The 14,540-nt window shown below is 38.0% G+C and overlaps 1 protein-coding gene across 7 annotated transcripts in view; it reads right to left on the bottom strand.

Moving 5' to 3' along the window:
* The window catches only part of ATRX (ATRX chromatin remodeler), a 217,354-nt gene that overhangs the window by 42,813 nt on the left and 160,001 nt on the right, over positions 1-14,540 (bottom strand). For all 7 annotated transcript variants that reach the window (XM_060183149.1, XM_060183145.1, XM_060183147.1 and 4 more), the window contains 2 exons: positions 11,763-11,916; positions 2,520-2,626 (listed from right to left, as the gene is read on the bottom strand). In XM_060183149.1, the coding sequence (XP_060039132.1) occupies positions 2,520-2,626; positions 11,763-11,916 (261 nt within the window). The remainder of the gene's footprint in view (positions 1-2,519; positions 2,627-11,762; positions 11,917-14,540) is intronic.

Genomic DNA, 14,540 nt, shown 5'->3' with positions numbered 1-14,540 from the left:
ACCACAGCAAAGGACTCTAAGGAAGAAGGATAGGGAGGGAGGGAGAAAGGGGACTTTGGGATCCTGGTGTATGATGGTGGAAAAAGGACCTAAGCTGGGGGTGACAGTGGTTTGCAGATACGCTTCATGATGAAATAAGAAATTTTACCCAGGTGTCAACAACTGTACTGTGAAGCATTAACCCCCCAATTACAAAAAAATACTTTTCTATAAAAGTACAAATATACAAAATGTCATCAATATACGTAAACAACAGCGCTATATTTATACTATCAAAAGACCCAAAAAGGAGCTTACTTTTTGAAAAATAAATCTACAGAAATATTAGACTTACAGCTTAGTAACTGTTAGAAGTCTAACTCTGGGGAGTCAGGCTGTAACGCAGCGGGTTAAGCGCAGGTGGCGCAAAGCACAAGGACCGGCATAAGGATCCTGGTTCGAACCCCGGCTCCCCACCTGCAGGGGAGTCGCTTCACAGGCGGTGAAGCAGGTCTGCAGGTGTCTATCTTTCTCTCCTCCTCTCTGTCTTCCCCTCCTCTCTCCATTTCTCTCTGTCCTATCCAACAACGACAACAACAATAATAACTACAACAATAAAACAACAAAAGGGAATAAATAAATAAAATAAATATTTTTTTTTAAAGTCTAATTCTGATTACACAAGTAACTATATGATTATCTGCAGAAAGTCTTCTTTAGAATAGAAACCTAAAAAATACAGTCTCCACAATGTCAACAATAAATCTTCGACCTTAATATTTAGATAATAAAGGCATGAATATTATAGATAATAAATACATAGGAATATTATAAAACTACATTATTCTCAAATAGAAACTGATATATCCTGAAATAAGAGATTTTCCAGAGGAATTTAATTCAAAGAAATTAAAAAATAGACTGTAATCAGCATACCTCTAAAAACTGTTTTAGTAAAATATGAAAATAACATGTAATTAATAGTTTAATTATAGTATTTACTGGGCAGAATACTATACAAATGAAAGTGATAAAGATTTTGAATGACATCAAAAATTATGATTATGTTAATGAAAAGAAAAATACTTATGGGGAGAGATAGTTATAGCGGGGCAGCATTATCAGCTGTAAGGCCTTGTTCCCCAAGAAATTTGTGAAAATTATTTTTTTAATGATGGTAATGATTGCATAGCAAAGTAAATATAATTGCTACCAAATCTTACATTCTAAATTATCAAAATGGAAAAAAAAATTCCCTTTTCTCTCTCAATTTGGCTTCCATTGGTTATACTAATTGATGGATAAGGGGAAATATGGTTGATACATACTAAGGGAAAGAGAGGAAGTGGGTAGAGTGGAACTTCATGTCCTGCTGTATGATGTATAGGGAGATGAGAAATTGTATCCATGTGTCAAAAACTGCACTGTAAGCCATTAACGCCTCCAATGAAAATGAAAAATAAAAAGATACTAAAGGTGAGTCTGAGAGTTATCTCAAGGTAGATTATGGCAACTCCATCATAAGCCATAAAAATACTCTCCATTAAATTTCAAAGGCACTTGATTATTTTTTTAAATATCTTGGCATTTGATTATTAATTAATATTTATTTGTTAAGTATCTGTATTCACCACTATTAGCTCCTTTAGAGAGACTCCAGTTCTGTGAAAAGATGCTCAATGTTAAAATTCCTAAGAGACATACAAATCAAAAATTACAATGAGATACTTTAGAAACACTAACATGGTTATAACTTTTTCAATGAAAAAGCAACGCCCTTGTGTACTACTCTAGGAAAGTAATACAACTAAAGTGTGAAACAGCATGGTGGTTCCTTACTGAGTCAAACAGAATTACTTATGACCCATAATTTCATTCCCAGATATATATATGCAAAAGAACTGAAAACTAATGTTTTACATGAATAAACACTTGTCAACAAATGACCATAATATAACTTATAATAGTTAAAAGGCAAAAACAACCAAAATATCTATGAGTAAATTAATAATCAAAATGTCAGTGTTATTGCTACAATGGAATATGAAAAAGACTGAAGTACTGATATAAGATCCATGGATGAACTTTGAAAACATGCTATACTAATGAAGTCAGTGATGAAAGAACATATATTATATGAAAGTCCAGAATAGAAACAAAATGCACAATTAGTGATTGCTTATGGGTGAAGACGTGATAGGAGGGTGACAGCTAAATGGAACTGGGTTTCTTTGGTAGTTACTAATATGACTAAAAACTGTGATAACAATTGCACAAAACTGTGAAAATACTAAAACCATTTAATAATAAACTTTAAGTGAATATATGAATTATAACCCAATAGAGATATTAAAAAGGTTAATTTATACGATAAATGCAATAACAAAGACCGTATTTATGTGGTTAAGGAAAAAATAAAGTGCAGAAAAATAATTATAATAAGGGTGTGGATCTAGGCAGTAATGTTTTTACAATCAAATGCATATAAAACATGTTTAAGTAAATGCACAATTTGTGGCACAGGAATATTTGTGACTCACCTTTATAAATAAGAGGTTTATCTTTATCTTCTGTCTTTTCTCTACTAGCCAAATCAAGAAAATCTTCAATTAAGTCCAGTGATATGAGAGACTGGCTGAAAACAAGGCTTAAAAAACAAAACGTACAATTAGTGTTAATAAATAATAAGATGGGTATAGTAAAGATACCACTTCTTCCCAAATTGATTTACAAATTCAACATGGTTTTAATCAAAGATCTGTTAAGAAAAGTTTCTAGAAACTAAAAGACTGATACTAATATTTATATGACAATGCTAAACACAAGAGTAACCAAAGGCAATTTTGAGGGAGTCAGGCAGTAGCGCAGCAGGTTAAGTGCACGTGGCACAAAGCACAAGGACTGGCATATGAATCTGGGTTGGGGCCCCCAGCTCCCCACCTGCAGGGGAGCCATTTCACAGGCGGTGAAGCAGGTCTGCAGGTGTCTATCTTTCTCTCCCCCTCTGTCTTCCCCTCCTCTCTCCATTTCTCTCTGTCCTATCCAATGACGACAACAACAATAATAACTACAACAATAAAAAAACAACAAGGGGAACAAAAGGGAATAAATAAATAAACATAAAAAACAAAGACAATTTTGAAATAGAATATGGAGAGACAACTTGATAAAAATTTAAAATATAAAAATAAAGGTAACCCTTCTTATCCAATGGCCTTGTTGATTATAAAAATTTTAAATAAATAAGTAAAGTTAAACTATTCCTTCACATCATATACGAAAAATTAATTAGTGGGTCAAAGGCCTAACTATAAGTGCTAAAACAGAAAACTCCCAGAAACTCTTCATGAAGTAGGATTTGGAACAGAATATTAGATATAACACCAAGATCACAAGCAAAAAAAAAAAAAAAAAAACAAACTTTGAAAGACTACATCAAAAAAGGTTAAAAAGAACCTATAAATTATATAAAATAGTTGCAAACTATATTATGTAAGAAATTATACCTAGAATATAAAATTGTGGCAAATTGACTCAAAATATTAAGAAAATACAACAAGACCAAGTAGAAGTTATCCCTGAAAAGCAGGCATGGTTCAACATTCACAAACCAATTTTATCTACAGTAACAAAAAAGAAAATAAAAATCTCAATTTATATTAAAAAGAAACATTTGACAAGATACAACATCCATTCTTCTTACAAAGACCTTTAGAAATTGGGGATAGAAGAAAAATTCCCCAACATAATAAAGGCCACATATGACAAACTCATAGATAACATCACCCTCAATGGGGAAGAACTGAAATTTTCCTCCTAAAATATGAAACTAGACAATTGGGCTCACTTTCACCACTACTAAGCAAAATAGTCCTCGAAGTTTTCATCAGTATAATCAGACAAAAAACAAGTATCAAAGGAATACAAACTAAAAAGGAAGAAATTCATCAATCACTATTTGCTGAAAACATGATAATATACCTAGAGAACCTACAAAAAATCCACCACAAAAATACTGGAAACCATCAATAACTTCAGTAAACTAGCAAGATACAAAATCAATACACACAAATCTGTGATATTTTTTTTTACTCCCCACTTTATTGTCGAGTTAATGGTTTATAGTACAACTGGTGACACACAGGTACAACCTCTTTTTGTTTTTTTAATTAATTAATTAATTTAAGAAAGGAGACATTAACAACCTCTTATCTCTCCGTGATAGATATCTGCAAGACACTCTCTTCCCCAACGTAGGTCATTTCCCCCTTGTACACCAGGACTCCAAAGCTCCCGCAATACCCTACCCTCCCTTCTCTTCCTGCCCAGGAGTTCTTGCTGTAATACACCACACCCAGTCCAAGTTTTATCTTATGCTTTCCCTAACTGTCCTGGTTTCTAAGTTCCACCTATGAGTGAGATAATGCAGGATTCGCATTTCTCCTCATAGCATATCTCACTTAACATGATACCTTCAAGCTCTCTGTGGCACTTCTATGCACAATAATGAACCAGGGGAAAGGGAACTCAAGGAAGCAATCCTGTTTACAATTGAAACCAAAAAGTCAAAATACCTTGATGTGAGCCTAACCAAGGAGATGGATCTTTACTTTCACCTAGAATAAAAATCATAAAATACTGGTTTAAAAAAGTGAGAATAGGGAGTCGGGCGGTAGCGCAGCAGGTTATGCACACGTGGCGCAAAGCGCCAGGGCCAGTGTAAGGATCCTGGTACAAACCCCCGGCTCCCCACGTGCAGGGCAGTCACTTCACAAGCAGTGAAGCAGGTCTGCAGGTGTATATCTTACTCTCCTCCACTCTACCTTCCACTCCTCTCTCCATTTCTCTGTCCTATCCAACAACGACAATAATAATAACTACAACAATAAAACAAAGGCAACAAAAGGGAATAAATAAATAAATATTTTTTAAAATAACAAAAAGTGAGAATAGGGAGTTGGGCGGTAGCGCAGAGGGTTAAGCACATGTGGTGCAAAGCACAAAGCATAAGGATCACGGTTGGAGCACCTAGCTCCCCATCTGCAGGGGAGTCGCTTCACAAGCGGTGAAGCAGGTCTGCAGGCGTCTTTCTCTCCCCCTGTCTTCCTCTCCTCTCTCCATTTCTCTCTGTCTTACCCAACAACGACGACATCAATAACAACAATAACCACAACAATTAAAAAAAAAAAAGGGCAAAAGAAGGAATGAATGAATGAATGAATAAATGAATAAATAAATAAGTATGTTTTTAAAAAGTGAGAATAGGGAGTCAGGCAAGGATGGGGTAAGGATCCCAGTTCCAGCCCCCAGCTCCCCACCTGCAAGGGGGGTTCACTTCACAAGCGGTGAAGCAGGTCTGCAGGTATCTATCTTTCTCTCCCCCTCTCTGTCTTCCCCTCCTTTCTCCATTTCTCTCTGTCCTATCCAACAACGATGACATCAATAACAACAACAATAATAACTACAACAATAAAACAACAAGGGCAAGAAAAGGGAATGAATAAATATTTTTTTAAAAAGTGGTTTAAAAAAACATTTAAAAAAAATGAGACTACGGGGCAGCGCACACTTTGTTAAGTGCACGTAGTGTGAAGCGCAAGGACCTGTGCAAGGATCTTGGTTCAAGCCCCTGGCTCCCCACTCACAGGGGGGTCACTTCACAAACAGTGAAGCAGGTCTTCAGGTATGTATCTTTCTCTCCCCTCTCTATCTTCACCTTCTCTCTCAATTTCTCTCTGTCCTATCCAATGAAAAAAAAATGGAAAAAAATGGCCACCAGGAGCAATAGATCTGTAATGCTGGCACCAAGCCCCAGCAATAACCCTGAAGGAAAATAAAAAATAAAAAATGGTCTTGGAGTCACTCTATTATTTAAACCATTTGTCTATAATGGATTTATAATAATTAAATTTATAATTACAATTCAGATGACCATTCTATCAAAAGCAATCAATCGACTAAATGCATTTCCTACCAAAATTACAGTGACATTCTTTAAGGAAACTGAGTAACTTATTCAAAAATTCAACTGGAACCACAAAACATGACAAACAGCCAAAGCACACGAGGGGGAAAAAACAGAGCCATCACACTACTTGATTTCAGTTTATAATACAAATTAACAGTAATTAAAACTGTGGCATTGCAACAAAAATTGGCACGTAGAAGAATGGAATGGAATGGAATAGAGTCCAAAAATAAACTCACACATATACAAACGCCTAATATATGACTAAGTGGTCAAAACCATACAACGAGAGAAAGAAGGCCTCTGCAACAGATGGTGTTGGGAAAACTGGACAGCCACATATAGAAAAATGAAACTAGACCACCATCTAACATCATGTACCAAAATTAGCTCAAAATACATCTGGAATTGAGACCTGAAATTATAAAATACACACAAGGAAAGAAAACTTCAGCATATACTTGAGAACTTTAACATTAAAGATGTATTTGAAGAATCAACCCCATGAGCATGAAAAATTAAAGTAAAAGTTTAAAAAAATGGGACAATGTCAAATTAAAAAAGCTTCTACATATCAAAAGCAAAGTACACACGAATAAAAAGGTAATCCAATAAATGAGAGAAGATATTTGCAAATCATACCAGACAAATAATTAATACCAAACATTGATAAAGAAATCATACAGCTCAATTAAAAAATGACCCAGTAAAAATGGTGATAATATGAATAGAAGGTTTTATAAAGAATAGATACACCTGACCCACAGAAATATGAATACTGCACTTGTCATTAGAGAAATGGAAATTAAAACTACACTGAGATTCTACTTCAAATCTGTAAGAATGAGCAACACCAACAAAACAGGAAATGTCAGGTGTTGGTGAGGTTGTAGAGAAAAGCGGACTTTGCTCCTTTATTGGTGCAAATGGGGTACACACACTTTAGAAAATATGAAGAGTCCTTAAATAAAATGGAAATACCTTATGATCCACCATAACACTGTTAGACGTATATCCAACATACATGCAAGCACTAATTTGGAGGGACATTTGCAACCCTATATCCCTTCAATACATTAATCACAATGGAAGTAACCTAACTGCCATTAAAAGGTAACAAGATAAAGACTCTCAGGGATATATACTCCATGGAATACTATTCTGCAATCAAAATGATGACAACATGTTCTTTGGGACAAAAATGATGGAACTGCAGGTGATTATGCTTAGCAAAAAAAAAAAAAAAAGTAAAAAGGATAAAGACAACAGCCAGATGGTTTCACTCATAAAAGTGAAAAAGGATGGTATCTACAGAATATAAACAAATAACTTGCAAAAACTTGCAAATAACTTGGAAGGAGCTTGAAGAAATCATGTTAAGTGAAATAAGTCAGAAACAGAAGGATGAATATGGGATGATCTCACTCTCAGGCAGAAGTTGAAAACCAAGATCAGAAGAGAAAACGCAAGTAGAACCTGAAATGGAGTTGGTGTATTGCACCAAAGTAAAAGACTCTGGGGTGGGTTGGGGTGGGGGAGAGTACAGGTCCTAAAAGGATGACAGAGGACCTAGTGGGGATTGTACTGTTATGTTGAAAACTGAGAAATGTTATGTATGTACAAACTATTGTATTTACTGTGAGAATGTAAAACATTAATCCCCCAATAAAGAAATTAAAAAGAAAAAAAAAAGGACAGAAAAGGAAAACAAAAAAAGAAAACTTGTATTGGGTCAGATGTACTGCAGCAAAAAAAAAACAAGACTCTGCAGCGGGAAAGAAAAAGAGGTGCGAAAGAAAGAAAGAGAGAAAGAAAGAGAAATGAATTAAGGAGGGAGGGAAAGAAAGAGAGAGAGAGAGAAACAGAAATGAATTAAGGAGGGAGGGAGAGAAAGAAAGAAAGAAAGAAAGAAAGAGAGAAAGAAAGAGAAATGAATTAAGGAGGGAGGGAAAGAAAGAGAGAGAGAGAGAAACAGAAATGAATTAAGGAGGGAGGGAGAGAAAGAAAGAAAGAAAGAAAGAAAGAAAGAAAGAAAGAAAGGAAGGAAGGAAATGAATTAAGGAGGGAGGGAAAGAAAGGAAAGAGAGAAAGAAAAAAGAAAGAAAGAAAAAGAAAGGAGGGAGGGAAAGGAAGGAAGGAAAGAAGGGAGGGAGGGAGGGGGAGGAAGGAAGGAAGGAAGGAAGGAAGGAAGGAAGGAAGGAAGGGGGCAGGAAGACAAGATGGATGGATGGATGGGAGAAGGAAAGAAAGACAAGATAACCAGTCTCTTGGTTCTGAGGGAATGTGGGGGTTGGCACAATATTACTTCGGTGAAGGGTATGGTGACTCACATGTACTATGTATGAGTATGAAAACATCAAAATCTTATAATTTTGTGTAACACACGTAAATCATTAACAGAAAAAATAAAAGTGAATAAAACATTTTATGTATTTACAAAACTCACTTTTCCAGTATATGTTGAGGTAAGTAGGAATCTATTAATGTGGTATAGGAAAATAATAAAGGATGTGCTGGGTAGTGGCACTCCTGGTTGAGCATACATGTTACTGTGTACAAGGATGTGAGTTCAAGTCCCTGGTCCCCTCTTGCAGGGAAAGCTTTGTGAGTGGTGAAGCAGGGCTGCAGGTGTCTATCTCTCTATCTCCCCCTTCCTTCTCAATTTCTGGCTGTCTCTATCCAATAAATAAATAAATAAATAAATATGATTTAAAATTAGAGATTAAAAAAAGGACAATAAGAAAGGACATCTCTTTTAAGTAAATTATAGGTAGTTTGACTGTTTAAAGAAAAAAGGTTATTTCACCTCACAACTACTCAAATCTGGTGAGACCTTTCCTAACACATAGGACTACCTACATCCAACTTAGATTGCACATCATTTAACCAAGTAACAGCAGATTAGGCTAAGGTTTAGGGTACACGTATCAATAAACAAGGAGTAATTATATAAATCAAAGTGAAAGTGCTCAATAATGGTTGAAAAGCCTAAAGAAGCCATCATGAATTCTGTAATTGATTGGACTTAGACCAAATTAGCTGGGTAGCCTAGTAGAAAGGCCCAGAGAAGACAGGTCCCCAAACCTAACTCTGGCTGGGGTCAAAAATGTTACTCAATGCCTAAACAACTGAGAGAAAAATCTAAGATCATCAGATAAAGAGAAGAAAGACTACAAAAGTTGGATATGGGCAAGAGACTTAGTAATGGCCCGTCTGGTCAGTATCACACCACCTCATCGTCTGGGGCCCTAGTTAGGGAATCCTTGTATTCCCATACAAATATGATGGACCTAGACCTCTAAGGGGTCCCTCTCTCCACTAACACTGGTTGCTTCCATAAAGAAGAGCATCTTGTGGGCCTTCCCAGGACCTTGGCTCTACCATAAAGCAATGATGGTAGGGATAGCCCCAGTCTCCCAAATGAGGCTGGGGGTATCCTGCCCTGCCACAGAAAAAAGACTGGTCCCAAAATGAGTGCAGCCTGCAATGCTCCTCAGATGCCCATGTTCAGCGGGGAAGCAATTACAGAAGCTAGACCTTCTACCTTCTGCAACCCTCAACGACCCTGGGTCCATGCTCCCAGAGGGCTAGAGAATGGGAAAGCTATCATGGGAGGGGGAGGGTTATGGGGATTGGGTGGTGGGAATTGTGTGGAGTAGTACCCCTCCTACCTTATGTTTTTGTTCATTAATCCTTTCTTAAATAAAAAATTAAAAAAAAAAAAAGAAAGAAAAAAGACTGGTCCCAAAATGAGTGCAGCCTGCAATGCTCCTCAGATGCCCATGTTCAGCGGGGAAGCAATTACAGAAGCCAGACCTTCTACCTTCTGCAACCCTCAACGACCCTGGGTCCATGCTCCCAGAGGGCTAGAGAATGGGAAAGCTATCATGGGAGGGGGTGGGTTATGGGGACTGGGTGGTGGGAATTGTGTGGAGTTGTACCCCTCCTACCTTATGTTTTTGTTCACTAATCCTTTCTTAAATAAAAAATTTAAAAAAAAAGAAAGAAAAAAGACTGGTCCCAAAATGAGTGCAGCCTGCAATGCTCCTCAGATGTGACCATGACCTATAAGCTCGACCAATAGGGGACTCAGGTTACACAGGCTCTGGTGATTATATATATGTATGTATGTGCCCTGGAGCAGGTAGATGGAGGCAGTTAATTTTAGACACAGAAATTTTTTTTTACAAGAATGGGAGCTACTTCTTGCCCTAATTCAATTCAGCTTTCTAGCCCTTTTCTCTACTCTAACACCATTCTCTTAGACAATATTATTAAAAAAAAAATAAACCTGGGGAGTCTGGCGGTAGCGCAGCGGGTTAAGCGCAGGTGGGGAGTCGATTCACAGGTGGTGAAGCAGGTCTGCAGGTGTCTATCTTTCTCCCCCCCATCCGTCTTCCCCTCCTCTCTCCATTTCTCTCTGTCCTAACAATGTCGATATCAATAACAACAACCATAATAACTACAACAACAATAAAAAGACAGCAAGGGCAACAAAAGGGAAAATAAGTAAATAAAATTTTTAAAAATTTTAAAAAAACTTTAAAAAAAACCTGGCCACACTTCTTTATTTAAATGTTTTATTATCTTTATTTATTTGCTAGAGACAGCCAGAAATCAAGACTGTGATTGAGAAGGAGACAAAGGGACACCTGCAACACTGCTTCACTCTCAAAGCTTTCCTCCTGTAGGTGGAGACGAGGGGACTTGAACCTGGGTCCTTGCACACTGTAACATGTGCATTCAACCAGGTGTGCAACCATCCGGCCCCCAGTATGTGTTTTCCTTTCTTTTTTTTTTTTTACACAAATTATAGAGGAGCAATATAGGTGTCTCTTTTCTCTGTCTCTTTCATCAGCACTAACAAGCTGGGGTATGGATCAACCTATCTACGCCCATGTACAGCACAGAAGAAATGACAGAAGCTACCCCTCCCCACCTTCTACACCCCACAAAGAATACTGGCCCATACTCCCAGAGGGTTAAAGAATAGGGGAGAGGGGACAGGGAAAAAAAAAAAAGAATAAGGAACCGTGCAATAGAGATGAGACATGGAGCTATGGTGGTAGGGATTATATGGAATTATACCCCTGTTATCTTACAATATTATTAGTCATTATTAAATCCCTAATAAATATTTTTAAATCTCAGTAGTGAAAGGGTAGAACTCACATTACATAAAAAATATGATTTGGAAAATACTGAAATACAGATATACAACTAGAATTTAGTCTCAAGGAACTAAATTCAAAGTACAATAGTCATTAGGTAAAACAGCACAGAAGAAATAATCAGAAAAGGGAAAAAAAGGAAGAAGGAAAAAGGGAAGAATCAGAATATGTATTTAGAAGTAGTACTGATAGAATGTGGGGAAGCTTTGTGAGCAGTGCTGCAGGTTTGTTTCTTCCTATCACCCCTCTCTCAATTTCTATCTTTCCTGTCAAATAAAAGAAAAATTAAAAAATACTAAAAGAATTACTATCTTATTTATAGTTGCTTATCATCTATATTGACCAGATAGGTCACATCTTTAAAAGGGAAAAACTAGCAGTTGGTCGGTAACATACATGGTTGAGCAAACATGCTAAAATGCTAAAGGACCTAGGTTCAAGCTCCCAGTTCCCAACTACAGAGGGGAAACGTAAAAGGTAGTGCTGTATCATTGTCTCTCCCTCTCTATCCCCTCATTCCCTTTCAATTTCTCAGTCCTATCCAAAAAAGAAAAAAGTAAAAACTAACAACTCTTTAAATTATTTACAAAATAAAAAAGTAATCAAAAGGCCTATTTACATAATAAGAACAAAACAGAACTTACACTTTGTCACCAATTTCCTCTGCCATTCGAAGAATTTCAAACAGAAGTACCATTTTTCCAGAATGCTCCAAAACCTCAGCATCAGCATCTGTGACAAAATCTTTATACCAGTCTGGGGCAGGGCTGCTTGGATTAGATGAGGAAGTAGCTTTACCTGAAAAAAATTAATGGAAATTTAAATAAGTAGGCAAAGAAAGGAAAGATGATGAGAAAAAAATCACAAAGGATGGGCTAGGAAAGAGGTCAAGAGAAGCAATATAGAAAGGGTGAGCATACAGAAGAAACAGATGGGAATTTGGGAAAGGATGGAAGGAGATGGGTAGGGAAAGCCCCAAATAAGAGAGTGAGCAAGCAAAAGATAGACCCCGCAAGAGAGTAAGTATGCGAGGGAGTCAGGCGTAGTGCAGCGGGTTAAGCATACGTGGTGCGAAGTGCAAGGACCTGCATAAGGATCCCAGTTAGAGCCCACAGGCTCCCCACCTGCAGGGGACTCGCTTCACAAGCAGTGAAACAGGTCTACAGGTCTCTATCTTTCTCTCCCCCTCTTTCTTACCCCCTCTCTCCATTTCTCTCTGTCCTATCCAACAACAACAGCAGCAATAACAACAATAAAAAAACAACAAGGGCAACAAAAGGGAAAATAAATATATAAAAAAAAACAGACAGAGAGAGCACAAGTAAGTATGAGAAACAAAACCTGAGGGAAGAAGGCTCAAAAGACCAGGGCTATTCCTAAGACCTGAAGAAGCCACCCCCTCAAAAAAAAAAAAAAAAAAAACACTAAGAAACAGAGACCCTTGAAATTAGTTGGTATAGGGAGTCGGCAGTAGGGCAGCAGGTTAAGCGCAGGTGGCACAAAGCACAAGGACCGGCTTAAGTATCCCAGTTCGAGCCCCCAGCTCCCCACATGCAGGGGAGTCGCTTCACAAGTGGTGAAGTAAGTCTGCAGGTGTCCATCTTTCTCTCCCCCTCTGTATTCCCCTTCTTTCTCCATTTCTCTCTGTTCTATACAACAACAACAACATCAATAACAACAATAATAAACACAACAAGAGCAACAAAAGGGAATAAATAAGTAAATATTTAAAAAATAAATTAGAAGGTATAAGAAAGGGGAGCCGGGTGGTGCCGCAGCACCTGGTTGAGCACACATATTACAATGACCAAGGTCTCAGGCTTGAGGCCGTCCCCCACCGTCCCCACCTGCAGGTGGATAGCTTTGAAGTGGTGAAGCACTGCTGCAGGTGTCTCTCTGTCACTCTCCTTCACTATTTCCCCCTTCCCTCTTGATTTCTGGCTGTCTTTATCTAACAAATAAATAGATAATTTTTTTTAAAAAATTTAAAGGCATAAGAATAAGTAACATAGGGGCCTGGTAGTAGTGCACTGGGTTAAGTGCACATGACGCGAAGTGCAAGGAACAGAGCAAGGATCCTGGTTCAAGGCCCCAGCTCCCCACCTGCAATGGGGTTGCTTCAAAAGCAGTGAAGCAGGTCTGTAGGTATCTTCTTTCTCTTCCCCCATTTTCCTCTCCTTTCTCTCTCCTATCCAACAACAATAACATTAACAACAATAACAACAAGGGCAACAAAATGGAAAAAATGGCCTCCTGGAGCAAGGGGTTCATAGTACAGGCATGGAGCTCCAGGCAAAAAATTAATTAATTAATTAATTAGCTAATTAATTAAAATTTAACAGAACAAAGTAACATCAGAATTCTATAGAAGATTTACACATTATAAATCAACAGAAGGGGAGTCGGGCTGTAGCACAGCGGGTTAAGCGCAGGTGGCGCAAAGCACAAGGACCGGCATAAGGATCCTGGTTCGAACCCTGGCTCCCCACCTGCAGGGGAGTCACTTCACAGGCGGTGAAGCAGGTCTGCAGGTGTCTATCTTTCTCTCCTCCTCTCTGTCTTCCCCTCCTCTCTCCATTTCTCTCTGTCCTAACCAACAATGACAACAACAATAACCACAACAATAAAAACAAGGGCAACAAAAGGGAATAAATAAATAAATAAAAAGAAAAATAAATAAATCAACAGAATAGGGAGTTGGGCTGTAGTGCAACAGGTTAAGCACAAATGGCACAAAGCACAAGGACCGGCATAAGGATCCCGGTTCGAGCCCTGGCTCCCCACCTGCAGGGGAGTTGCTTCACAAGCGGTGAAGCAGGTCTGCAGGTGTCTTTTTTCTCCCCCTATCTGTCTTCCCCCTCCTCTCTCTATCTCTCTCTGTCCTATCCAACAACAACAATAAAACAACAAGGGCAACAAAAGGAAATGAATAAATAAAATAAGTATTTAAAAAGAAAACCAACAGAATGAACATGTTTAGTCTGTTTTTCTTTCATTAAATAGTTTTTTTGCTAAACTGCACTCTTTTTTTTTTTTTTGCTTCCAGGGTTATCACTGGGGATCGGTACAATCCATTGCTCCTGGAGGCCATTTTTCCCATTTATGTTGCTGTTGTTGTTGGGTAAGTTAGAGAGAAATCGAGAGGAGGGGAATACAAAGAGGGAGAGAAAGACAGACACATGCAGACCTGCTTCACTACTTGTGAAGCGACCCCCCTTCAGGTGGGGAGCCAAGGGCTCGAACCTGGGTCATTATGCCTGTCCTTGCGCTTCATGCCATGTGTGCTTAACTCACTGCGCTACCATGCAGCACCTGCTTTTTTTTTTCCTTTCCTCTAGGGTTATTACTAGGGCTCGGTGCCTGCATTACAAATCTACTGATCCTGGAGGACATATCCCCCTATTTTGTTGCCCTTGTAGTTG

Source organism: Erinaceus europaeus, chromosome X (genome assembly GCF_950295315.1).
Source record: "Erinaceus europaeus chromosome X, mEriEur2.1, whole genome shotgun sequence".
NCBI lineage: Eukaryota > Metazoa > Chordata > Mammalia > Eulipotyphla > Erinaceidae > Erinaceus > Erinaceus europaeus.
This window is presented reverse-complemented; position numbering and strand designations above follow the sequence as displayed.